The sequence below is a fragment of the Jaculus jaculus genome, chromosome 15 (assembly GCF_020740685.1).
Source record: "Jaculus jaculus isolate mJacJac1 chromosome 15, mJacJac1.mat.Y.cur, whole genome shotgun sequence".
Taxonomy (NCBI): Eukaryota; Metazoa; Chordata; class Mammalia; order Rodentia; family Dipodidae; genus Jaculus; species Jaculus jaculus.
Window position 1 is genome coordinate 40297723 of NC_059116.1, and position 27801 is coordinate 40325523.

General features: G+C 41.5%; 1 protein-coding gene across 1 annotated transcript in view; it reads left to right on the forward strand.

Annotated features, from left to right (window-relative positions):
• The first annotated feature begins 5137 nt into the window (after positions 1 to 5137).
• LOC101610462 (vomeronasal type-2 receptor 116-like) overlaps positions 5138 to 27801 on the forward strand; it is a 54674-nt gene continuing 32010 nt past the window's right edge. Inside the window, 3 exon segments of the mRNA XM_045134746.1 lie at positions 5138 to 5173; positions 5284 to 5437; positions 14824 to 14959. Coding sequence (XP_044990681.1) covers positions 5138 to 5173; positions 5284 to 5437; positions 14824 to 14959 — 326 coding nt within the window.

Sequence of the window (27801 nt, forward strand, 5' to 3'; positions counted from 1 at the left end):
CTACTTAGCTTGTGGGTTGGCTCTCCCCGGGGTCAGAAGATTGTTCAAAGTTCCTGAATAAACTGCTTAAAGAAGAGCTCTCGGGTCGTGTCATTCTTGCTGGTCGAGGTGGTCGCGACAAGTGGTGGCCCGTCCGGGGAACTTCTCTCTCGAAGGAGGCTCAGAACTTTTTGCAGTCAGGGCAGCGCTGGTAAGTTCCCGAAAGTAAGGTGGGACAATAAAGATTGCGGGGAAGCGACAACTTGTGCTTTACTCTGTAGATAAAAAGAGAGCGAAGAAGAATTAGCGGTGATAGTGAACTGAAAGTAAAGTCACTGCGGACCAGTGAGCAGAGTTAAAGATAAAAGTAACTATGGGTGCTTCTCATTCACACCCAATTTTTTTGGCTCTTCAGGAGCTGCTTTTGTCAAAGAATTTAAAAGTTAAGAAAAGTACCCTAGAGAGATTTTTGAATGAGTGTGATACTGTCGCCCCCTGGTTTGCGATGTTGGGTAACCTAACGGTCATGTGCTGGGATAAGTTAAGGAGGGATCTGGACTTCGCTTGGGATCAGGGAACTTTAAAGGCAGGAGTTAGACCAATCTGGAAGCTGATTAGACGCTGTCTCGAGGACCAGAGGTACTGCAGAGCAGTGGAGGAAGGACAAACAGCTTTAGAAACGTTAAAGGAAGAAAGATCAGAGAAGTCAGGAGAAAGGGAAACAACAGACACGGACTGCTCTATACAGATGAGGAGCTGCAAGCTTTGGTAGAGAGGATGGAAGAAACATTCTTTGAAGGATAAGAAGGAAAAAGAAAAGTCAGGGCCCGATAGTAAGGCGCGACAGCTAAACAAGATCCCTTCTGCTCCGCCATTGTACGATGAGTCGGGCAACCCAGCTCCCACGGGAGGTTCAGGTCGTTCCTTTTGCCCAGAAGTGTGGCGAGCTGTAAGATCAGAGCTACAACTTGCTTGTCCAGTTTTTCAAGATGCTCAGGGTAACCTCTATGAGGAACCTCTTGATTTTAAGGTCATCAAGTCCCTAGCTGAGTCAGTCAGAACATATGGCATAACTGCTGCATTCACCATAGCCCAAGTAGAGTCATTGAACAGGCACTGCATGACCCCAAATGATTGGGGTGGACTAGCCTGAGCCTGCTTGAGTCCAGGACAATATTTAGATTGGAGAGCCTTTACAATTGAATTTGCTACAGAGCAGGCTGCTGTCAATGCTAGGGATGGAAATCCCTTCTGGGACAGAGATATGTTGCTAGGACAGGGAAGGCTTGCCAACCAGCAGACAGGATATCCTGTACAGGTTTATGGACAGGTCAATCAGATTGCCATTAAGGCATGGAAATCCTTGCCGAACAAAGGAGAAGTCAGTGGTAATCTTACTAAGATTTTACAAGGACCCATGGAGCCATTCTCTGACTTTGTGGCGAGAATGGTCGGAGTGGCAGGAAGGATTTTTGGGGATCCTGATGCTGCTATGCCCCTTATAAAACAGTTAGTTTATGAGCAATGTACAAAAGAATGTAGAGCTGATATTACCCCATATAAGAGCAAGGGACTGGAGGCTTAGATGAAAGTTTGTAGAGAACTAGGAGGACCCCTGACAAATGCTGGTCTTGCAGCGGCTGTGGTACAGCTGTCTCAAAACAAGAGAGGAAGTTCAAAGGCTTGCTTTAGATGTGGCAAGATGGGACACCTTAAAAGGCAATGCCCTGAGAGGGAAAATACACCAAATACAGGAAACAGCCTACGCCCCAGGCAGCCTGGGCTATGTCCGAAATGTAAAAAGGGGAACCACTGGGCTAATGAATGCCAATCTGTGAAGGATATTAATGGGCAACTTCTTAGTCCAGGCTATGGTGGATCCCATCCAAAAAATGGACAGCGGGGCCCACGCCACCAGGGCCCGCAAATATATGGGGCAGTAGAGAGTCAGAAGAACAACCAGGAAGTGGAGAGATGGCCCACCCTCCGTCATCCAAGGGACCGTGGAGAGCCACTGTGGGCTCAGCAGGATTGGACCTCCGTGCCACCATCAGACTCGTATTAACTCCTCGCATGGGGGTCCAGGTGGTAGATACTGATTTTAAAGGACCCCTAGTACCAGGAACAGTTGGTTTGTTGCTAGGAAGATCATTGTCAGCCCTACGAGGCCTGACAGTTCATCCAGGCATGATTGATCCAGATTTTACTGGTGTAGTTAAGATCATGGTGTCTTCCCCTCGAGGGATTGTGGCCATTTCCCACAGAGATCGTATAGCCCAGTTACTCATTTTACCCAGCCTTCATAAAAGATTTACCACTAATTTACGAGAGAGAAGAGATAAAGGATTTGGGTCCACAAGGAATGATTTAACATTTTTATCCCTGGATCTTGAGCAGAGACCTACATTAAAATTAAGGGTTGAAGGCAAAGAAATTCTTGGGCTTCTGGATACCGGGGCAGATAAAAGTATTATTTCAAAAAGAGACTGGCCATCCAATTGGCCAATACAGGCTTCTTCTCAAACTCTTCAAGGCCTAGGTTATGCAAAAACTCCAGATATGAATGCAAGACAGTTGAAATGGCAAGATCAGGAGGGACATTCTGGGGTCATGCAATCATATGTGCTAGAACTTCCTATTTCCCTTTGGGGAAGAGACCTATTAAAAGACATGGGTTTTAAGTTAAGTAATGAATACTCAGAAATTTCCCAAAAGATTATGCAGGATATGGGGTACCATCCAGGGTATGGGATAGGGAAGTACCTGCAAGGATGTAAAAGTCCAATTACCACTCAACAGAGAAGCCCCAGGCAAGGTCTGGGTTTTTCATAGGGGCTGCTGAGGAAGGGATTCCCATCACTTGGAAGACAGAGGGGGCAGTGTGGGTTCCTCAGTGGCCACTCTCCTCTGAAAAATTAAGTGCTGCTAAGGAATTAGTGGCAGAGCAGTTAATTTTAAAACATATAAAACCTTCAGTGTCACCATGGAATACACCCATATTTGTGATTAAAAAGAAATCTGGTAAATGGCATTTGCTGCATGATTTGAGAGCTATTAATCAGCAAATGCAGATTATGGGCCCAGTACAATGAGGGTTGCCATTGTTATCATCATTGCCGGCTTCCTGGCCTATAATCATTATTGATATTAAAGATTGTTTTTTCTCCATTCCTCTGTGTCAACAAGATAGTGAAAGGTTTGCATTTACCGTGCCATCCTGCAATCATGAAGAACCAGATCAAAGATATGAACGGGTTGTTTTACCACAGGGCATGGCTAATAGTCTTACCATGTGTCAATTGTATGTAGGTTCCACCATCCAACCTTTAAGGCAGGAGTTTCCCGCAATTAAATGTGTCCATTATATGGATGACATTTTGCTTGCTGCAAAAGATGAAAAGGTTTTAGATAATGCATATATAATATTAATCAAATTGTTAAAGAAAAAAGGCCTATATATTGCTACTGAGAAGGTACAAAAGGATGAGGTTGTGAATTACTTAGGAGCCAAAATTAATAAAAATCAAATAGTCCCACAAAAGGTTGATTTGAGAAAAGATAATTTAAAAACCTTAAATGATTTTCAAAAATTACTGGGAGACATTAATTGGGTCCGAAGTTATTTAAAGTTGCCAAATTTTGAATTAAGGCCGCTTTATAATATATTGGTGGGCGATTCGGCACTGGATTCCCCTAGACAATTAACAGAAGAAGCTAGACAAGCCTTACAGAAGGTTGAAGAAAGGTTACAAAGTGCTTTTTTACAAAGATGGCAAGAAGGTAAGCCCATTACATTATGTATATTTTCCACCTATAGTCAACCTACAGGTTTATTATGGCAGGATGGACCATTATTATGGATATATCCAAAAGTTTCCCCAGTTAAATCCATAGAACATTATCCCACTGCGGTTGCTGCTCTAGCTTTAAATAGTATACAACAATGTTTGCAGTTTTTTGGAGTTGCTCCTGCCATGATTATAGTGCCCTATTCTAGTCATCAAATTAAGATCTTATGTGGCACTGTAGATGATTGGGCAATTTTACAGTGTAGTTTTGATTGAGTGATAGATAATCATTATCCAAAACATCCTTTATTATCATTTTTCAAGGAACATCCTGTAATCTTTCCTAAAATCACCTCCATATCTCCCCTTAAGGGAGCACCAAATGTATTTACTGATGGTTCAAAGACAGGTTGTGGGGCTTATATGGTAGAGAAGCAGGAACCTGTGTTATGCCAGTTTCAACCAGGCTCTCCTCAAATTGTGGAATTGAAAATCGTGTTAGAAGTGTTTAAAAATTGTCAATTTGCATTTCATTTGATTTCAGATTCAGCATATGTAGTTAATGCAGTCAAAAATTTAGAAAGAGCAGGCCCTATAAAGAATAACAGTACTGTATATGCCTTATTACAAGAGTTACAAAATTTGATTTGGCATAGAAAACATTGCTTTTATATTCAACATATTAGAGCACATACAGGATTACCTGGACCATTAAGTAAAGGAAATGATGTTGTTGACCAATGGACCAGGATGGAATGTATTTTTTTGAGCTCATTTTTAGATCAAGCCAAACAATTTCATAAGACTTTCCATGTCAACGCTAAGACCTTACAAATGAAATTTCATCTGTCTCGAGCGGATGCCAGACAGGTAGTTCTAGATTGCCCTCAATGTGTGATTCACCATCATCCTCCCAATGTAGGGGTAAATCCTAGAGGGTTGATGCCACTTAAGATCTGGAAGATGGATGTAACACATATTTCAGAATTTGGAACTTTAAGATATGTTCATGTTTCTGTGGACACCTGTTCAGGTGTCATTTATGCTACCCCCTTGAGTGGAGAAAAAGCTCGCAATGTCATAGAACATTGCTTGGGAGCCTGGGTGGCATGGGGGAAGCCACAACAACTAAAAACAGATAATAGACCAGCCTACATGGCTCAGACTTTACCTCCTTCTGCAAACAGATGGAGGTACAGCTTAATCATGGATTACCCTATAATCCTCAAGGACAAGGAATTGTGGAACGTGCTCATCGCACCTTAAAAGAATGCTTACAAAAACAAAAAGGGGAATAGGCCAAGGCTGCACCCCCAAGAAATGAATATCTCTAGCTCTTTTTACTCTTAATTTTTCTAATTTGGACGTGGATGGCCTTTCCTCGGCAGATCATCATCAACGTCAAGGTGGATCCTTGAAAGGATATGTTAAGTGGAAAGATGTGCTCACGGGAACGTGGCATGGCCCTGATCCTGTATTGACGTGGACGAGAGGGTCTGTTTGTGTTTTTCCGCAGGATCGCCAGGATCCAGTGTGGGTGCCCGAGAGACTGACCAGAAAAGTCCAACATGAAGATCCTTCCACTATGAATGCTGATAGGCCTGAGGTGGAGTCTGACTCAGGCGGAACCTCGATGGGGGATCTTGTCAGTGTTTCCAAAGCCTCTTCCGGTTCAATATAATGCCCAAGTTTTCCCTCGCTTTTTTGCTAGCAATAAAAGTTTAGGTCTCTCCTATTTGCCCTTGGATGGGGAAATTAGTCCCGTTGAAGGCAATGTTAGTGTACCACTAGTGGGAAGTTTGTGCTTTTTGCTGGTAAGTAATATTAGTCAAATAAGCCCATATGTGATGCTTTATAATCAGTCTGCTGCCTGGATGGAAGCCCCTTGGAGCCCAGGCAAATTTTCAGTTAATGCCTCCTGGATTAGTGGTCGATGGCCTCAGAGTTATGGAGATGGCATGGATATTCCCCCTCAGCCTAGGTGGGCTCCCTTTTGTCATGGTGCTATTGGGAGCGATGGCTGGTCTCCTGGTGCTGGCCTTCTTGGTGGGCCTGTGGTGTCTATGCAAGATGAGGGTCACACAGCAAAGGAATGCAGCTATGATTATTCAGGCCTTTACAGCCATTGAGGCAGTGTAGTCCCCTTACGCATGGCTTGCTGTCATGAAGAGCTAGAATACTCAGCACGTTCAGGTTGTGAGGCAAAGCACTGCACTCTAGGTATGCCGCCTGCAGTTAGCAGCCTAGAGGAGAGCATGTCTGAGAGAAAGCGGGTTAGTACTGTCCTTTCCCCATAATATCCATCCTTACTCCCGCCTCTGGAAAAATCGGTACTGGATTTCACTACAGAGCTCAGACCTCTACTCTCACCTGTTTGTTTAAAACAAAAAGGGGGAACTGTGGAGAGCTGCGATGTGCCATGCCCTAAAGATGGCATCGGCTTCCTCCTTCCGCTAGCCCGATAGCGAGTGCTCTCTGGGATAAACAAGTACTTATTTGGCTGAGGCTGCTTAACTAATTCTGCTTCCTTACTCGTGGACCTATCTGCATGGGCCACGTGGCTTACTAGGGTTGGCTAGCGCAGGACTACTTAGCTTGTGGGTCGGCTCTCCCCGGGGTCAGAAGATTGTTCAAGGTTCTTGAATAAACTGCTTAAAGAAGAGCTCTCAAGTTGCGTCATTCTTACTGGTCAAGGTGGTCGTGACAGACCACCCCACGTCCAGTTCTCCTGGACTCATGTAAGCAGCTGGACCTGACCATGTAGTCCTGTGGGGAGCAGATATCAGAGAATCACTGGGGCTCATGAAAACCACAGATCCATATTGAGAGAAAGACTTTGTCTTAAGGAAATATGTGGATAAGTAACAGGAGAGCATTGGACTTTCTCTTTTGCTTCCTTATGCCTGCAAGTACATCTACACATACATGTGCATATGCCACATGCATGCACACACACACACACACCACCATCACCACATGCTATACATGCAAAAGAAGTGATATGTACAAAGTGGTCCCTTAAGTTGGCGACATTATGGAGGGAGTCAGAGGATATGAATTCCAATTACATAGAAGTCATACTTTCAACAAATATGTGGGCTGGTTGTGGTGGCACACACCTTTAATCCCAGCACTTGGGAGGCAGAGGTAGGAGGATCACCATGAGTTAGAGGCCATCCTGAAACTACATAGGGAATTCCAGGTCAGCCTGAGCTAAAGGAGACTCTACCTCAAAAAAAAAAAAAAAAAAAAAAAAAAAAAATGAAAGAAAGAAAGATGTGGGATTATAGCTAGTGATCATATATTATTGACAAACAAAATATCAGCTAAAAGGATATTTGTGTAATCCCAGCACTCAGGAGACAGCAGCAGGAGGATCCTGAGTTCTAAGTCAGCTTGGGCTACATGGTACGAGCTTCTCTTGAAAACTAAACAATGAGAGAGAGGGGGGAGAGCAAGGAAGAAATAGAAGAAGGGAGGGGAGAGGGAAGAAACAGAAAGAGACAGGAATTGAAATCTGATTAGAAGCAAGTAAGATGACAAAAGACAGCCATAAACTGTGATGGATTGAATGTGAAATGCCTCCACACACTGAGCCTCATGTGTTGTGAGTGCTTGGTCTCCACTTGGTGGCAATGTGGGTGGTGGAGCCAGGCTGGAGTTGTGTTGCTAAGGATGGACCTTGAGGTTCATAGTCCAGCCAACTGGGGTTCAGAACAACTCACTCAGACTACTTCCTTCCCCTTGGTGTGAAGAAGTGACCCAGGCTTCCTTCTCATGCTTCCTGTCATGCTTTTCCTGACATGATGAATATTCCTTGACATTCTATATTGAAATTAATCCTTTCTTCCCAAAAGCTGCTTCTGGCTGGGTGCTTTGTACCAACAATAAAATGTCACTGCCTGAATCTCAAACTGTGGTGGTTTCATTCAAGTGTCGCCCATAAACTTGGGTATTCTAATTGCAGAGTCCCAGCTGATGGACATTGGGGAAGTAAATCCTCCTGGAGACAGAGTATTGTTGGGGGCAAGCCTTTGGGTATTATAGCCAGTTTTCTCTTGCCACTGTTTGGTACAGTGTCCTGTGCTATTGTCCACCTTATGATGGCCAGGGGCTGATGTCCACCCTCTGTGAATGCCATTATTTTCCTGTCATCAAGGAGATTCCCCTCAAGTCTATAAGCCAAATTAAACTCATTTATCCGCAAATCTGCTCTTGGTCAAGTGATTTCTGTCAACAATTCGAATCTGACTGCAACACCAGGAAGTAAAGCAGGAATCACTGGAGAGAAGACATGCTCTCAGGTGAGTGACATAAAAAGGTATTAGTTTCAGTAGCGAAGAAAGAAACAGCATTAGAAAATTGAGCACCAACCTTAAACAGGACATTCATGTCATCTCCTCAGAGGCTCAGGGACATTGGAGAAGAGGAGGCAGAAGGGATGTGAGAGCTGGAGAATGAGGGGAATGTTATGGAACACTGTCTCCTGGAAGGGACTGGCTCATGACATTCATGACCTCACAAGTCTGGCCCTGTCAACATTCCTACATGAAGTCCCACCTTCCCTGAGGGTTTACTGGCAGTTAACAGTTGTTAGGGGGAGGGCTCACTAGGACCTTTGCCTCCATGAGGAGTTAAAGCAATTACTAGTGGCTGGTGGAGGAGAGATAATTTTCTCAGTGCTGTACCCACTGGTAAGTTGCCCATGCTCCTGTAAATAACCCCATCCATGCTTATGAAAGCAACCTTATGTGTGGTCACTAAAAAAGACATGGAAATAAGAGGGAGACCAGTAGCAGAGAAGTGACTTGGCAGAGTGGAGATAAAGTAGAGAAGGTAATGTGGTTGAATGTGTTGAAGATGCATCGTATACATGAGGTTGTTTTAGAAATAATGTTAACTTAACAACATTTACTGAAATGAATCCAGTGAAAACTAAAAGGAAGGAAGTGAGTGGAGCAGAACCAGAGAGACTGAGCCATGGAGCCCAGCCTCGCGCAGGGAGCTGTCTCTGCACATGCAGACTGCAGCAACCCAGAGCCTCAAAACCTCCACCACTCTTCAACTTCAGTGCCAAACCAGTTAGATCAGAATTAGAGTTCAGTGCCAATTATAAAACCATACTTTCCCTCCTCAACTTGTGATAATACCAGCTCCAGTTAAGCTCTGTGGGCCAACAAAGAAGACATGAAATTAGGAGATGGACGTGGGAAGAAGAAAATGTTCAGGAGGAGTAAGATGGGCATTTGGTAGTTTAAATACATGGCCACCAATATACTCAATATTTTATTACTTTGCAGTTTTCTCTGCAGCCACCTGCTGAAGACTGTGTCACTGGGTGGATGTTAGGGTCCAGCCCTAAGGTATGGACTACTACAGGGAGGAAGCAAGCTAGTGGAAATAAAAATGATTAAATATGTTATAGGCATAAAATCATCCAAAACAAAATTTCTTATTAATTGTTTTAAAGAAAGAAGAAAATCACATTGTAGAGAGAGACAGAAAACAGAAAACAAAAGCTCCAAATGGGGAACTCATGAGTGGGCACATCTGCAGTCCAAGTAGTCAGTAATCCTGGAATGGCAAAATATTCATGTGTGGGAAAATCTTGGAAGAAATCCTTGGATGGCATAATCAGACGTGGAGAATCCTGTCAGGAATTCTTGGATGGCATAATATTCAGGTGTGGGAAAATACTGTCAGGAACCCTAGTATGGGATAATATTCAGGTGTGGGAAAAAAACAAAGCCTTCTGGGCTTTTGGATTAGGCAAACAGTGAGAAGCCCTCCTGAGTCAATAGCCAGGTGGCTCTAGGCAAACAAGGAAAATTCACAGCCTAGTCTAGAAACACAGGTCAAGAATCAGGTGATTATAATCTGAGAGCTGGCCTGCAGAAGTCCTCTAGCTACAAGGGAAATTAGTCATGTATGACAGAGTCATATATAGCCCAAATTGGCCTCAAACTCACTACATTTTTGAGCATCATCTTAAAGTCCTAATACTCCTGTTTCTACCTCCCAAGTGCTGGGATGACAGGCATGCACCGCTATGCCAGGTTTGTGAGATGCTGGGAATGGAACCAGGGTTTCTGAATGCTAGGAAATGGCTCTGCCTGCTGAGCACAGACCCAGTCATAAAGGCGAGAGACATTTTTTGTCAGATTCAAGAAGTGTTCCACTGAGTGGACAATGGGTCTGAATCATAGACTTGACTGAAAGTCGCTAGTTTACAGAAGTAGGATGAGCAATGGCATGGGTTAAGATTCCAGAGTCTGAGGAGTTACATTAGCGTTAAATCAGAATTCCATCATGTATAGGAGAAGGAAACAAATTCCAGACCCTCTATTGTGTGTGTGTGTGTGGGGGCAGGATCAGGGAAATCTTAGCTGGCAGCTGGATGAAATACCTGAAGATAGAAAAGCAGAGTAAAACAAGACTGAGTGAGCCACAAACCACACCCTCTGGTTGCAGGGAAAATGAAACAGAGAAGTGAGAGGCCACTGAGGCCTGCTGTATCAGAAGATGTGACCCCAAAAGCTACAATAGAAAGCAGTACGGATCCCAGATCTATCCCATCCCAGCAAATGAATCCTTCATAGGAAAACATGACCTTGGTCTTCTCTCTCTCTCTCTCTCTCTCTCTTTTTTTTTTCCTGAGGTAGGTCGCACTCTAGCTCAGGCTGACCTGAAGTTCACTGCGTACTCTCAGCTGTCTTAACCTCACAGGGTCTTCCTCCCTCTGCCTCCTGAGTGCTGCTAGTATACATGCACTACCACACCCACATTTGTGTCATTTAAAATTTTTTATAGAGTTATTTGAGAGAGAGAAAAATAGGCATATTAGGGTCTCTGGCCACTGCAAATGCAATCCAGACACATGTTCCCCCTTGGGCATCTGGCTTGTGTGGATCTTGGGGAAGCAAACCTGGGTCCTTTGGCATTGCAGGCAAGTGCCTAAGCCACTAAGCAATCCCTCCAGGCCCTTTATCTCTATTTTATTTCCTATGTTTATTCTAGTCCCTGTTTTACTTTTTGTTTTTATCTTTTTCTCTCTTGTCTAGTTAGAGGGTCTTTGTAAAGATCACTTGAGACTTGTTAAATCTTAATTCGGACATATGCACAAGAAGTCCTGCCACTGAAAACAAACTCCAAAACATGTACGGCACAAAGTGGGCACTGGGTAATCTAACCTATATCCTCAAGTTTTGCAGGCAAGTGCTTTTAACCATTGAGCAGTCTCCCACACTGTCTCATTTCATTTTTATACTTACCTTCTTATTTAATATCCAAGTTTTAAGCCCATCAAAATACCATCATGCAATAGGAGAGGGAAACAAATTCCAACACCTCCCTGAAGACGTATAGACAGTTTATGATTACTAGGTGGGGGGGGGTCACGTTCCTCAGAGATGGAGTGACTAGCAAGTCACCCATGCTGTAGCAAAGATCCCCCAACCCATGCTCAAGCAAACAACATTAAGGAAACTGAATGGGTCACAAAAATAGACTTGAAAGTAGAAAGGGACTACTTAGGAAAAAGGGATTTGGGGGGAAGGGAACATTGAAAGGATATTGGGGTAATTAAAATGAAAATATTTTGTATGAAATTATCAAAAAGCTTAAGCATGATACTAAAGTATATGCAATTATGTGAACCAGTTTAGTCCACCCTGCTCTTGTTCTCCCAGTTTTGTCTTCCTCTGCTCTCTTTTTCCCAAGTTTTTTTGTGTGATAGTTTCACCCACAGAATAAAATTTGGCTTATTGTCTCCTTGCTGTACCCTCACAGGTGCTGGGATTGTTGTTACTTTACATGTGTATGTATGTATAGTATGCATGCATGGGTGTATACATGTTCAGGTACATGGGGTACACACATGTGTATGCACATACTTGGCTATATGTAGACGCATAGGTCAACCTTATGTGTTTTTCTCAAACAATACCAACATAGTTTTTGAAACAGGGTCTTTCACTAAACCTAGAGCTCAGTGATTTGGCTAGATAAGATAGATGAAAGCAAGTCTCAGGGATCTTCCTGTCTCTACCTCCATGGTACTGGAATACAGGCATGCACCACCACATCTGCTTTTTATCTCAGTGTGGGTGCTCTAAATTCAGGTCCTCGAGTTTATATGGAAAGTACTTTACTGGCTGGGCCATCTCCTCAGTCCCAGTATTGTTCTAGGTTTCCTCACAGCATTTTTAGCTCCCTCATTCTACTGTTAGCTGAGGCTGGCTGTGTCCTCCTTTCTCTACTGCCACTATTCTATCAACATTCCTCTCTTCTATTTTTCTCTATTGCTTGTCTTACTCTGCATATCTTCTTTCCATCTTGATCTAGTAACTAATATCTAAATACAAAACACTCTATAATTCTCCAAAAACTGTTGATGCTAAGAGTTGACATTTTAACTGGTTATTCTTGTACATTCACAGCAGACCTGTCCCTGTGCTTCATCCTTCTGCAATCATGGCTTCCTCTCTGAGCAGTGCTGGAGATCATGTCTGACAACTTCAGCATGGGACGCTGCACTCTCTTCTCCAAGTGGAGCTGAGATGATGTTTGACACCTTCAGCATGTGAGCTGTAGCCTCCTTTCCAAGCAGTGCTGTAGCCACATTTGGGACCTTCAGCATGAGAACTGAAGGCTTAGCTTCTAAACTGCACCCAGGTCCAGTGGGGTGAAACCACCCCTCAACCTTAACGCAACCTACTCCCATCTGAATATAGAAAATGCTTCAACCGAGGTGTTACAAAATCAAGCAAATGTCCTAGTCCAGATATGCAAACCTGACAAGAACAAATGAAGCATGAAAAGTCATGGCACATGGCTAATGCAGAAATTAACAATTCTTTGGCAGTGAATTACAATGAAGATGAAGTAGATCAAATACTAAATAAGAAATTCAGAGGAATTATAATAATATTCAACAAAGTCAAAAGGGCATGAGGAGGCACCTCAACAAATGAGAAAAGAATATAAGAGAACAGGTGAATGAAATAAAGCAGATACTACAGGACATGAAAGACAAGTACAAGTACAATTGAGGAAGAAGTGCTGAAAATGTCACCCTGAACTTTTGGGAATGAAGAGCTCAATGAATCAAATTATAAAACTTCACCTAGAGAATGAAACAAGTAGAAGTTAGAACAGCAAAACATTAATATCAACACAAGGTAGATCAATAGAGTATTCAGACAATACTGATAAAATAACAAAGGACAGCCTGGCATGGTGTCACATTCTTTAACCCCAGCACTCAGGAGCCCAAGGGAGGAGGATCACTGAGTTCACTCCAGCCTCAGACTACATAGTGAATGAAAGAAAGAAATACAGAGGGAGAAATAAAGGAAAGAAGGAAGGAAGGAAGGAAGGAAGGAGAGAACAAAGGAAGGAAGGGAGAGGGAGGAAGGGAGGGAGGGAATTAGGATGGAAGGTAGGAAGAAAAGAAAGGAAGGAACAGCAATCAGAAAGAAAGGAAGAAAAAGAACAAGAAGGAAGAAGAGGAAGAGAAGGAGGAGGAAGAAAAGAAGGAAGGAAGTAAGGGAAGGAGGAGAGGAGGAAAGAAGGAAGAAAGGAAGGAAAAAAATGGGGAATTCTCAAAGAAAGTAATACAAAAAACCAGCACTCACTTAAAGAACTGTTGAATATCCTTAGCCATCAGAAATATGTCAATTAAAACAACTATGAGACTTCATCTTACTCCAATGGGATGACCATCATTAAAAAAAATCAAATGATACTAAATGTTGGTGAGGATGTGGAGAAAGGAGACCTCTCATTACTGCTGGTGGAAGTGCAGACCTGAACAACCACTATATGAATCAGTATGGAGACTTCTGAAAAAGATGAAAATTGGTCTACCACCAGACTCAGCTTTTCCTGTCCTAAAGACTCTACTTCAAATATGCCTACTCAACCTAGCTAGACATTGCAGTCAACCACAATACCCATCGTCTAATGTATGGATAATGAACATATGGTACATATACAAAATAGAATTCTGATCAGCAGTAAGGAAAATATCACCCCACATGGTTACACAGTTAAGAAAGTCAAACATCACATGTTTTCTCTCATATGTGGCTCCTAAAATAGACCAGCTGGAGAAGAGGGCAATAGGCAGTAAGCATTAAGACTATGGGTGTATAATTAGAATGAGACCAGGAAAAAGAGAAAAGAGAGAGAGAATAGAGAAGGGATTAACAGAAAACCTGCTTAAGAGAAGAACATGGGGGGGGGAGGGGCGGATGAGAGTGAAAGGGTTTTGGAAAAAGGGGGAAGTAAATACCCAAAGCTATAGACTATAATAGTTGGCACATTAAATACCTTCCCCCTGAATATCAGCATACAAGATTTAACAACCAGGTAAGGGATGCAGTCACACCAGACTGATACACCCAGTAGAAGGTGAAGAACCCTTAATCCTAAAATCACTGTCTCTGACTGGTGAATCCCAGGACCAGAACTGAGTTACTCCCACAGTGAGCAGTTGGCTTGGGAAACCATGAGGTACCCAAAACAATGTTAGTCATTGCCAAACACTTGGTTATCTAACAGAGCTAAAAAGTCTGACCCCAATGCTAAAGACAACACAGGCTGCCACCTTAAGACACCAACAGACCAGGGGACAGAGAGAAAAGCCAGTCCTTTCCTGACAAACCCTCACAGTGCTGGAAAGTACTAAAGGAGCTACTGAGTAACACTGGTCACCAACAGCATGATTGACTGGGAGACTTTGCAAGCCACACAATCCAAAACCTGAACAACAAATACACTCTTCTGCAATAGAGGCACACAGCCTCTGTGGATAACCAACTGCCCTATACTTGAACATGAGTCCCACACAATGGGAGAAAAGTCATAACTGGTACTGGGAATCAAGTCATAGTCCCATGGGCAGGAAGTTCACAACATCCAGATAAAAGGCCCCATTGTTATCTAGACAGCTTGAGAGAGTGTCCTCATGGGAATTTCTCCCAAAATTATATGCCTATCCCCCATTACCAGAGCTGTTCTCACCATTACTTGGAATATCTGCTTTATTTTACAGATTTCAGAGAATACTGGGAAGATCCAACATCCATCTATTCGACCAGAAAAGACAACCAAGTGCTCATCATGAAAGAGGCCACCTATACCACAATCACCAGGATACAGAAGAAGCTGCAGAGGAAGCAGCTACATGAGTATTGCTCCCAAAGCTAGACTGAGAACTTCCTCCAGGGAAATGGCAACAAACATGTTGGAGAACCGAAATACTTCACAAAAGCCATGAGAATCCTCAGGAAGTTCACAGGCCAGCTAGCCTGGCATATGTCTCAAACATGGTTGAAGGTGAGAACCAACCCCCAGTGTTGATCCCTGAACTCCACACCTGTTTTGTGCATGCATATATCTATGCTCACACACATAAATCCACATGTACACATCATACACATAAAGCTTTTGAAAAGGAAATATTTGTATCTATTCACTTTCCCTGTGTTTCTCTATCATTTCTTCATCTACCTTTCCTCCTCCTCTTCCTCCGATTAATGAAATAATCTGTGTCTTCCCTCTGATCAGAAGAGTAGGATGAGAATGAGGCCAAAGGGGAGTCAGGACACCTAGTGTGATAGCACACTCTTCCAATCACAGCACTGAAGCAGAGGTAGGAAGGGTGAAAGTTCAAGGCCATTCAAGGCTATGTCAGAGATGGTGATGCACACCTTTAATCCCAGCACTCAGAAGGCAGAGGTAGGAGAATCACTATGAGTTGGAGGCCAGTCTGTGACTACAGAGTGAATTCCATTCCAAGTCTGCCTGGGAAAGAATGAAACCCTACCTCAAAAAAGAAAAGAAAAACAGAGCCAGAAAAACAGAGCCAGGCATAGTAGTGCATGTGTTAATTATAGCACTTGGGAGTCAGAGCTAGGAGAATTGCTATGAGTTAAAGGCCACCCTGAGACTACATAGTGAATTCCAGGTCAGCCTGGGCAAGAGAGAAATCCTATCTCGAAACACCAAAAATGTGGGGTGGGGGGACATCCACTAAGCCTCCTTTTTCTGATTGGAGCCTTCCCTTTTGGAATAAACTTTATATTGTCTTTAGAAAGTACAGTAAGCTGAAATCTATAATAGCTTATATTTCACATGCCCCTTGACACAGAAACTTCCTTTCCATGAATTCATCCTTTCAGAAATACTTGAAAATGATGTGAGAATCTTTCCGAATGGTGACATTTTAAGATGAGTTTTGAAAATACTATGTTAACAGCCAGTTGGATGAAATAATGAAGATGAAATCCAATCTCATGATGTTAAAACAGACTATGGTAGAAGACTTACCTGTGTTTTCATGCAAAGCTGTTCCTACATGAATTAGCAAGAAAAGGACCCTGAACTCTGCTGTCAAGAAAAATTATAGAATTGGCAGATAGGTTCAGGGCTAGGTGGTGGCTCAGTGGTAAAGCATTTGCCTAACATATATAAGGCCTTGTATTGGATCCCAACTCAGAGTCACCATGACCAGCTGTCAGCTTTTGCACCCATTTTCATATAAGTGCATGAATAGAACTTGTTATATAAACACCTAGAAATTTTATTTAGTTTTGAATCAGGGAAATTATGAACCTTGTTTCTAAACAGATGAAACAGAACTTCAGGTAAAAAAAAAATAAAAGCAAAAACAAGAAAGTCTCACAATGATGTTTAGCAGATTTTCTCTAATTGGCAGGATCTGCATTCTTCTTTCGTAGACTCACGGCATAGATGTCAGAAAGTGACACTTGGGAGAGGAAGTAGGAGAGACAGAGTAGGGACACAGTGACGTGTGAGGGACGATGAAAAGAGCACCACATTATCTCATAGTCAGAAACACGCAAATATAACCTGACATGTAAACTCGTGATACAAAAGCAGAGAAGAGACATTTGGGTTGAGGATGGGAACCAGTGGAAAGACAGAACAGGGTTGTGGTTAATGTACAATGTGGAACACAATGTTATATGTGTATGGAAATATCCTTGTGAAATCCACTGTTTTGGATGCTCACTAATAAAAGAAGAAAAATAGACATATGTTCTAGGCATTATGCTAGATATTTTATCTCATGAAGGATTAAATTTCTCCCTCCCTCCATAATGGATCCCTCTCTTTGTATTTCTGTATCTTCCTCTAAATTCTCTCCAAGGACTTTATTCCCTACCTTTAACTATATGGATGTTTATCAAACATTAAGCTATATGCAGATAAGCACAAACAATGGAGGAAGGCAATGGTTTAGATGAATAAAGGCATCACCACAAGATAAGTATCTGGGGGTGATTGAGCAGCAGAGAGGGAGTCAAGGTGTGGGAATCCATATGAAGCTTAGTGTCTGTGTTGACATTGAGGGATGACCAGAAAGAGTTCAATTTATCATGAAGTTGGGAATTACATGATTGGTAGTGCAAACATGGGAAAGCATGTGCAGTTGTTGGGATTCTCCCCATGTGACTGGCAATTATCAGGGCATGGTTGACATAGTGATTGTGAGTTCTCTGGGTGACTATACACTGGGCACATGCAAGCCACTGCCTGTGTTTGGCAATTAACTTTGTAGGGCCCATGGTTCTGCCTGAGCTCTGACTCCCATAGACCCTTTCTGATCCTTTCAATTCACATGTTTCTTGGACCCTCTGATGTAATCCTCTTTCATCATTTCAACTGTTCTGCAAACAAATCACTATTGGCACAGACCTGGGAAAATATTTCATCAGATTAACTCACCCTGAGCAGGTGTCCATGGACATGAGTGAGATCATGGCACCTGAGGCAGAAGAGGATCTTCACAACATGTTTTTAGGCCTCTGTTTGTCACTGGGATGGGGACCTCATATGCAGATGCCCAGGGCAGAGCATCTCATATTCCTCCAGAGAGGAGAGAACAGGCTGTGGGGAAAGTCATATGGGAAGTTGAGTGGCCGTTCCATTCAGACAGAGATAAAACAGACACCCATGGACATGCACAAACACATGTCATGTATGATGAATATCTGCATGACAGCACAGGCCCTACCTCTGCTCAAGCTTATGTCTTGACAGACATGGAGAGGAGGTTCTCCCTCGTTTTCATCTTCTTGCTCTCAAACATTTCACACATTCTTGGCAATTTCTTTGGAAGCAAGTGCTTTTGGAGAACAAATCCCTAAACGAATATTTTTCAAGACTTGAAAAATGACTGTATTTTTGATCTTTATGTACCGAATAAACATATACCAAAAGGATTTTTCATGAATCTCCTTAATGAAAAGTGTCTTTGTATTTGCTTCTTTTTCTGTGTATTATCATCATCTGTTGATGCATAAATTGTTTGTGGCTTATTGCCTAACACTGTAGGTCTTCTGTCATATTACCTCCAACCACATCCACATAATGTGACCAAAAATTATTTTGGTCTTGTAATGATGTACCTAAAAGGGGAGGAGTGGAAATGGACAGTCCTCCCTGCCTGGCTTCCTCACAGGTCTCCTCTTGCCAACCCCGTGGTATGTGCTCAGTGATCTTCTCTAAAACAGTCCTAGTGACTGAGTTCTGGGCTGAGCTGCTCAGCAAAGTGTCTCTTCGCATCTCCAGTATTTCTTCACTGGCATTACTTCCTAAGGCCTCAGAAGGGTCACTTAACCTCTGTGCCACACTTGATAGGAAAAGAATTCATGTAAATACTTAGTGACTCATTAGAATGACGCGGCAGCATCACGTAATGACATGTGTGCTCTGTGATCTATCGATCTGACATTGAGCACAGGTACAAGACAGCTGCCCACTAAGGGAGTTCATGCTCTGTGAGGTTATTGTGCATCACTGTGACATATGCACGGCCATCAATTTGAATTTTATAAATATTAGGTATTTCCTAAAGCAGAGTAATTTCAGTTTGACCCAACAGCCTTATAATGATGGATGTTGGGTAAAGATATTTTCTGTGTTCATTAGCAGTGAGACTCGGGTACCTCAAAATCCTCTCCTGCTCTCACTTTCACATGAGAGACCAACGTGCCTCAGTGACTGCTTCTTCCAGTCATGTGCCCTGGGCATGTGTTGACTATGACTGAAAGAATAAAATTACAACTATACTGGCTTTTAACATTCAGGTGACACATCCTCTCAGCACTGGACTCCAGGGGTCCCATGTGTTGCTTCAATCACCCTAAATTCATAAGGAATAAGAGGAAGACTAATGTAAGGAAAGCATTTTCATGCATTAATTACATCTTTTGAGAATTCCTTGGTAAGTGCATTGCCGGTTATGCCTGTTTGCCTTTTGCCAATCTCTGTGCGTCACACAGCACCTCACATGCTCCATGTGCTTGGAAAGTGAACAAAACCTTTCCTGTTCTTCCTCCTGCTATTTCACTGCACTTCTAATTGTCAAGAATTCCAGAAATAAGTAGATATCATGATGGTGGAAATACTTTATGGGATTTCAAACACGGATCCTGTAGGCATGTTCACTGATGACAGGAGGAGATCTCATAGGACCATCTATGGATCTCCCTGTTCATAGCTTCTGGTCATGTGAAGCTGTAGGGCTCTGGAGTGGTTAGATTCAGGTGCCACCAACAAACATAGGTATTTAGAATGTGAAGTTACCAGCTTATGGAGATTTGGGAATCAGCACCACTTGGAGGCCATGTGATGTTGGGGGCAGGCTGATGGGCATTGTAACCAGTTTCCCTTTGCCAGTGTTTGGCATACTCTCCTGTTCCTGTTGTCCAGTTTATGTTGGCCAGGGTGTGATGTGTAGCCTCTTCTCATCCCATTCTTTTCCTTGCCATCATGAGACATCCCCTCAAGTCTGAAACCAAAATAAGCCCTTTATTCCCCAAAGCTGCTCTTGGTCAGGTGATTTCTGCCTGCGATGCGAACTGACTGCAACAGGCCCTTCTGTGCAGGTAGCTTCGTAGTGTACTAGGATGTAGCTATCCACACCCCCACCATGTGTGAGACAAAACTGTTTGCTTTTAGATAGGTGTCTAGACCATTTTTGCTTTCATTTGAATCAATGTATTGTTGTGGGACTTATACATATGATTTAGGTCATAATGTAATGTTTCCTTTTAAACAATGTTTTTATTTCATTTATTTGAGAGGGAAATAGAGGGAGGGAGAGAAAGAAAATGGGTGCAGCAGTGTTTGCAGCCACTGTAAATGAATTCCAGATGCATGTGTCACCTTGTGCATCTGGCATACATGGGTCCTCAGAATGGAATCTGGATGCTTTGGGTTTGTTGGCAAGCACTTTAACTGCTAAGCCATCTCTCCAGCCCCTCTCCTTTTATTAGAATGAGATTTTTGTCGAATCATAAGAAAAATAACACATAAGATGCTTAGGGGAAAACATACTCTAGGCTCCAGCTAGTCTAGATTTCACCAGTCAGGGCTAAGATGCATGATTATTTTTCCAGAATGTAATTCTATAGCTATTATGAATGTTTGTGCTAATTCACCCAGGACAGGTTACAACTGTGATGATAATTTGGGGCCCAATTTGCAATTTGTTCATATATTAAAGCGCTCAATGCAAAACGAAAATTCCAAAGGGTAAGGATGCTTTAAATGTAAGATATTTAAGAAAAGCTTTCTCTCTGTTTCTTCATCTCTTAAGTAAGTACAGTGGTTCTTATGGTTGTTACAAGGTTTAAATATGCTAACACAGATAAAGGTCCTGGCTTACAATACATGTTCAATACATTGTGGTTTACATTGTTCATCTCAAAGACATTAGGCCTCTTCCTGCTTAGACTATATCATTTCAAATGCAGTAGAGCTCTGTTTGGTGACATCTGCCTTCATCATGTTCTATTGGATCAGTCAGCTTGTAGTTCTTATTTATTCAGAGAACTCACTTATTTAATATGGTATATATGCCTCTGTTACTTGTCATGTAGTAAAGTTTTTCAATAATTGTTATCTCTTGATCTTATTTTCTGAAACAAAGGAGAAAACTTTTACCCAATGAACAAATTTAGCAAAACTTGTCTATTCTCAAAGCATACTAATTTTAACTTTTCTTTTTTACTATTAATTTTAATTTTTATTAGCTATGTACATATTCAGTGTGTAAATAGCACATGTTGGTACCATCCTTACTCTCGTGCCTATGCCCCCTCCAAAGGGACACTCCTTTTTGTGGATGCCATTTATCCCCATGGGGATTGCACGTCATGAATTGTGGGGGTAGACATCAGTTATTGGGAAGAAGCAATGTCTCTGTGTACAATGTCCCAACTTGTGGATCCAACACTCTTTCTGCCCCCTCGTCCTTGAATTCCCCTGGACCATGTTGGGTTCTTTTTAGGTCTACTTCAGTGATGAGATCTTTGGAGCCTCTGTGTCTCTGGTTCTCTGGTTTTGTAGGAATTGATTGTTCTCTGTGTCTATCTCCTTCACTCTTGTGCTGACACCAGGTTCACCAAGAAATCAACATCCTTGCTTACCTCCCCAATTACTATATGGTTCAAGCTGGGGCCCTGGTGAGGTGCCCTGGGCTGACTCCATCCTAAGGTTCTGCATCCATCTGAGAAAGAGTAGCAGATTTTCCAGTGGACAGTTAAGTCAGTACTGGATAAATGGGATAACCATTATTAGTTTAGGGAGAATTTAATAGGTGTAGACCCTCTTGTAGCCCAAGATTGGTTGGAGCTTGAAATTGGAGAACAAAGTTGTTATTTATGTATGATTCTGACTTGTTTTCCAGTTCCAGCTAGGAGTTCCGTTCCTCTGAGCAGATCTGTTATCCAATCCAAGAGGAGTTGGTTAACCACTATGGCTGTGTGCCACTATTGCACTGGGTGAGCATCACATCAGGTAGTTTGCTGCTAAGTAGACCTCGAATCCTTGTTGACCATTTTCCTCCAGTAGCTCATGTAGCACCTTATGGCACTTATGAGCTAACCATTTGGGAACTTCCAGCCCCTCTCTTCTATTTTAATTTAATTTAATTTTTGTTGACAACTTCCATAACTGTAGAGAATAACCCATGGTAATTCCCTCCTTCTGCCCACTTTCCCCTTTGAAACTCTACTCTCCATGATATAATCTTCCCTTTCAATCAGTTTCTCTTTTATTTTACTATCATCATCTTGTCCACCTGTTGTGATGTACTTCTGTAGGTAGTGTCAAGCACTATGAGGTCATGGGTAGCTAAGCCATTTTGTACCTTGAGGAGTGCATTGTAAGGAATATTGCCCTTCATTTGGCTTTACATTCTTTCTGTCACCTCTTCTGAAATGGACTCTGAGCCTTGGAAGGTATGGTAGACACATTTCAGCACTGAGCACTCCTCTATTACTTCTCAGCACTGTGATGCCTTCTGAGTCATCCCAAGGTCATTGCCATCTGTAAAGAGAAGATTCTCTAACCAAAGGTGAGAGTAGCATTAATATATTGGTAAGAACATTAAGAGAAGTGCTTACAAGGCAGTTTGGTGAACACAGTGAATGCATTTAGCCAGATACCACACCCCTAGGGCTCATGACTATCCCTGTTGTAGGTTTTCAGTGTTAGGGATGCATTTCCTCCCATGGAGCTGGCCTCCAGACCAATTGGAGAGTAGCTGGTTTCTCCCATAACAGACGTGCCACTATTGAACTCGTGGGCTCATTTGGCCTGGCTCACCAAATTTAAGGCTTTCAGTATCCACTGTTGAGTATCTCCACTGATGATTTCTCTTTATCACATTAAACTGCATGCAGCATAGATTTTTCCAGCTTTATGTCTGCTTGTCTACATGGAGGAGGTTATCAGCTCAGTTCCATCAGTGTTTCTCAGTGATTTTGCAGCCCAAGTATGTGGAGTTGTCAGCAATAGGGTCTTACCATCTTTTCCTGTTGGGAAACCAAGAGCCTAGGCAATGGCCTGTAATGTTTTTGGAGCATCAGAGACCAACCTGGCCAACAACTCACTGGAAGGTATCCTATCAATGGCACTGAAAATTTTGTAGTAATAATCTATGGCTTCAGAGTGTTCCATTGTCAAAAAATATAGGTTTCCATATATGACTTATTTATAGCCTCTTAGATTTTGATCAGCCCTCCCTCCTCCCTTCCTTGACTCAATCTCTTCCCCTGACCTCACTTAGGCCTTTTCACCCACATTAGTGTGTTCTTCTGCTTACGTATACAGTATACCATCCTATAACTTCTCTCCTCCCTGTCTATTCCTTTTATATCCCCTTTCCAGCTTACTGACCTCTGTTACTGAGTTTTATTCCTGCTCACATAGACTTTCAATCATTTGTAGCTAGGATATACATATGAGAGAGACATGTGACAATTTGGCTTTCTGGGCCTGGGTTACCTCAAATAAGTTGACTTCACAAATATTACATAAGTCTAACTAGCATGTCTACCATGTAACATAACTCTCACTGTACTCCAACAAGCTTACATATACATGTTATTATTCTTGGTTCATACATGTACATGATTTTGGATAACTATGCTCCTCCCACTGCTCTGACCCGTCTCACTTCTGACATTTTTTACTTAGCTACTACCCAGTCTTCAATCTTAGAATTTGATGACACTGGAGGTCACCTACCTTTCATATCTATGGTCCCTTAGATACTGATTTTTTAATTGTCTTAATTTTAGAAAAAAAAATGTTGACAAACTGTCCTCCCATAATACTAATATCCCATGACAAACGGATGTTCTATTTTATTAACATAGTTATGTATTTTGATATACTGTTATCTCATGTACATATAAATATAGATAGATAGATAGATAATAGGTAGATGGATGGATGGATGGATAGCTAGATTGATAGGTAGATAGATAAATATAACTTGTATAAATTTAAGATATTATCTAATATTCTAATAGTGTATTTATTTTGACAATGTTCACGTTATATTTTTGGGTGAAGACAATAAGCCATAAGATACATCACGAATGTAAAGCTGCTTCTTTCCTATGTTATCTTTTTTGGAAAAAGGCAGAGAGAAAGGGGGAGAAACATTGAGATAAGAACACACCATGACCTCAAGCCACTGCAAATAAACTCCAGATTCATGTGCCACCTTGTACATCTGGCTAATGTGGGTCCTCTGTAATTAATCCTGGGTCCTTTGGCTTTGCAGGAAAACTCCTTAAGTGTTAAGCCATACCTCCAGCCCTCAATCATGTCTTTCATTGGATTTTGTCATTAAAACCCTACTGGACTTTTCTTCTGCTCCAAGTGCCTGCCTTGATTATATTGTGTCGCCTATTAAATACTACATTATTTTATTTGCATTCATATACATTGTATCATCTTGGGGGCTCATTTGTGGGAAGAATTTGGAAGGATTTGAAACTTTAGTCTAAGAGATACCTTGCAGTATTGAATTCAGTTTCATGGACAATTCTTTTCAGAGATGAAAGAACTGAATGCAAAGTGAGAACTATGGAGTATGAGGTTTGGCTCATGAGGGGAAGAAGGAACTATAGATAATGGATTAGAAGTAGTATGTATGTTGGGAGGCAGAGGTATGAGGATTGTTGTGAGTTTGATGCCACTCTGAGACTACATAGTGAATTCCAGGTCAGCCTGGGTTAGAGTGATACCCTACTTTGTAAAACCAAGAAGAAACAAACAAAAAAAGCAGTATGTATGAAATGCTTGCTGTGTTCTGATTGACTATGACGTGAGAACTTATGCAAGGTTGTGCTGCATAGAAACAGACTGGTATGGGTAGATGGATATGGTACAGAAAGAAATAAAAGCTTATGGCTAAAGAGAGAAGCTTAGTTCAGCTGCAAATGTTTGAGACATCATAACAATTGACACTAGTCCAGCTGTTTTCCATTGGGACAGCAAGAAATATTCTGACTCTTTTAAAAGTACAAGGCCTGAATGCTGAAAGAGTGTCCTGCCCCTAAAAACTGGCTTTATTCTCTCTTGGATTAACAAAATTGGCAGCCTTCCTAGTACTTTGTTATGTAGTATTAACAATTGAAAGAAAGGATCTTTGGATTTGAAACATGGTTTTGGGTGGGTTTTCTTGAGGGGTGGGGAATGGCCATGAGTAATGTGAGGAAGAACTACTGGAAGTGCCTGCATGGAGGTCCAATGGATTCATGAGGATGAACCTTGGGCTGCACTAGAGACCCAATGGAGTTACCAGATCTATGAGGTGGCTGCTAAAGAGAACTGCTGGTTTAAGTTAAAGATTTTCCCAGTGTGTGAACAGACCATTTGGAGCAGCAAAAGTGGAAAGTCCAGGCAATTTTCACTGGTTAGTGTTGTTGGACATGGAGGTACAGAATTTGTTTGCCCATTTCTTTTAAATCTTGTGTTTGTTCAATCTTTCTTTACTTTTCTATGCCTAATGACTTCATTTGCAATTTTAATGTTTACTCTGTGCCATTATTTTATTTTAATTTTTATTTTTACAGCTAACCATTAAGAGACCTTGCACTATTGGAATGTTTGTACAATGTTAGGAGTGATAAAACTATGGGTACTTTTAAAGGTCAACTGAATGCAGTACCTTTTACATACATGGCTAGCAACTTACGGGGGCCAGGGTGGAATGTGGTGATTTGAATTAGTTGTCCCCCATAAACTCATGTGTTCTGCAAGTTTGATCCCTGGCTGATGGAAATTTGGGGTGGAGTCTAACTGAAAGAGGAATATTACTGGGGGTGGGCCTCGATGGTTTGCTAGCACTGGCTTACCTGTGTAATTCTGGCATACTTTCTTGTTGCTGTTATCCTCCTGATGCTGGCCAGGAAGTGATGTACGGCCTTTGCACAGACCACAATGTTTCCTGTAATGACAGAGTTTCCCCTCTATTTGGAATGCCAAAATAAACCATTTCCTCCAACAAACTGGTTTTGGTTGGATGTTTTGTGTTAGCAATGTGAAGTTAGCTGCAGCATTTTGCATAGCATAATAATTTCCAAATCCACACATTTTAGTGTGAATTCTGTTAGTGTGTTCTTCATGCTGGATGAGCTCAGCTTCTTTTGGTGCATGTGCCCCTCACTCCACATCTGCTTGCCCGTGGGTGAGCATTTACTACAATTCCATAATGCGGCTGCTGGACAAAATGCTGACAGGAATTGGATATCAAGTGACTCTATACTAGGTTGACTTAGATCCCTTCGGGCATGTGCTCAGGAAGGTACAGCTGGATACTGTAGGTGTTTACAGTGCATTGTGCATAACCATTTTATAGAATTTTATATCACCATCACAAAAATTTTGGTGGATCATTAATGATACTGATATTGATAAGGTTTACATTCCCAGTAGGAAATGTCACGGTTTCCTCCTGGCTCCTCACCAGACTTTCTTGTATTTTGGTTGTGTGTGTGATGGTTACTTGACTGGTTTAGATGGAGTTCACTGGTCATTTGTTAAATATTGTCATGATGATTATGTATTACAGACATTTGCTTTATAATTACAGGTCATGTTTTCCTTTTCTCCTATTTAGACTGACTGGTCAATGTTCCCATTTATTGTTTGTTTCACTCATACATTTGTGTTTTATTGATGCATTTTAATACATTCTATGTATGAATTCTACTCCTTCAATTGCTGTAAATTGTTCTTAGTAGGGCCATTTGTGTGCTTTGTTTCCTGTGCTGTGTGAAAGGTTGTATTTTTCATGCAATCTCATTTATCAAACCTTGCTAGTTTCCTGGAATTCTTAGAATAGTATCCCAGAAGTCCAAAACATACACCTACATGTTGAAATAATTCCCATGATTTTATCCTAGCAAGAATCACTTGCCTCATGTCAAGGTGCCTTATTCTTTTTGAGTTAATTTTTGTATGAAATGTGGTCTCGAGATGTTACTCCATTCCTCACCATGTGAATATTCTTTTTCCCTATGTTCATTAGAACTAAAACTTTTCTCCAATATACATTTTGATAACCTATGTCCAATTTGAGTGGCTGTAAGAGCCTGGTTCATATTGTGACATTTGCATTAAATCACATTGTGTCCTTGGCTATTTTTGTGAGACTGCCACATTTTTCTTAGCATGGCCCTGTAGTATATTGTGAAATCTGGTATCATGAAACCTCCTGTTTTGTGGTTCCTTCTCCTGACATCTAAATATTTGTGGACATTCTGTGAAAACAGATGAGTTTCACCATTTTGATCTCTATTTCCATTATAAATATCATGACCCAATGTTGTAAACTTTGACTGTTTTGAGAATTTTATGGTAGAATTTAGGATAATCATTGACCTACTTAAGAACTAGATTTGATTAAAATATTTTAAAGCTGTTTTCCAATTTTTTTTAGGTTTAGGTCTGTGATACAAACTATCTCAGACTCAGTCACGTGTTATTTGCTCCTGTCTTCAATGGTTACAAGGTCACACTCTTCCTTTGGTTTATACTTCAGCATATCCACTCCACAGGTATTTTCTCCCAGATCAGAAATAGAAATTGTTTGCATACATTTCTGCCATTGCAGCTCTAGGCTTCATTTGTTACATCTTTAATCAATAGAGTAATATGATTTTAAAGACAATCAGTTATATGAACAATTATTAGTTATACCTAGTTATTTCACTTCTATATTTAATGGGAATTTTATATGCAATTCAAGAAATTATGTTTTATGTTCCTGCTCATGTGATGAATGTCCACATAAGAATTTCAGTACCTAAGCAATATGAATCTTTCTCATGGTAGCTTCAATAATACTTTATTATACTCTTTATAATACTTGTTTGGTGAATGAACATTGTAGCTTCTTTGATATAATTTGAGAACATTAAAGAGTAGGGCTGTAGTTTAACAGTGTCATATTCTAAGAGCCTGTGGTGAGCGATTGGATACTATGTTTGTCACATGCTGGAAGCTTGTGAGATACTGAAGTGATGCACTGGGGAAATTTCACATGCAGGCAGTGACCTCCCAACGTACATTGTGGAATCTCAATGTTTCCATCATTTTCTTCTTTACATCCCTATAGTTACATGAGTGTTTTGGTACACCACTTCCCTATGATCCTCTGGTCTTTTACATGCACAAATCACTAGATACCAAAACC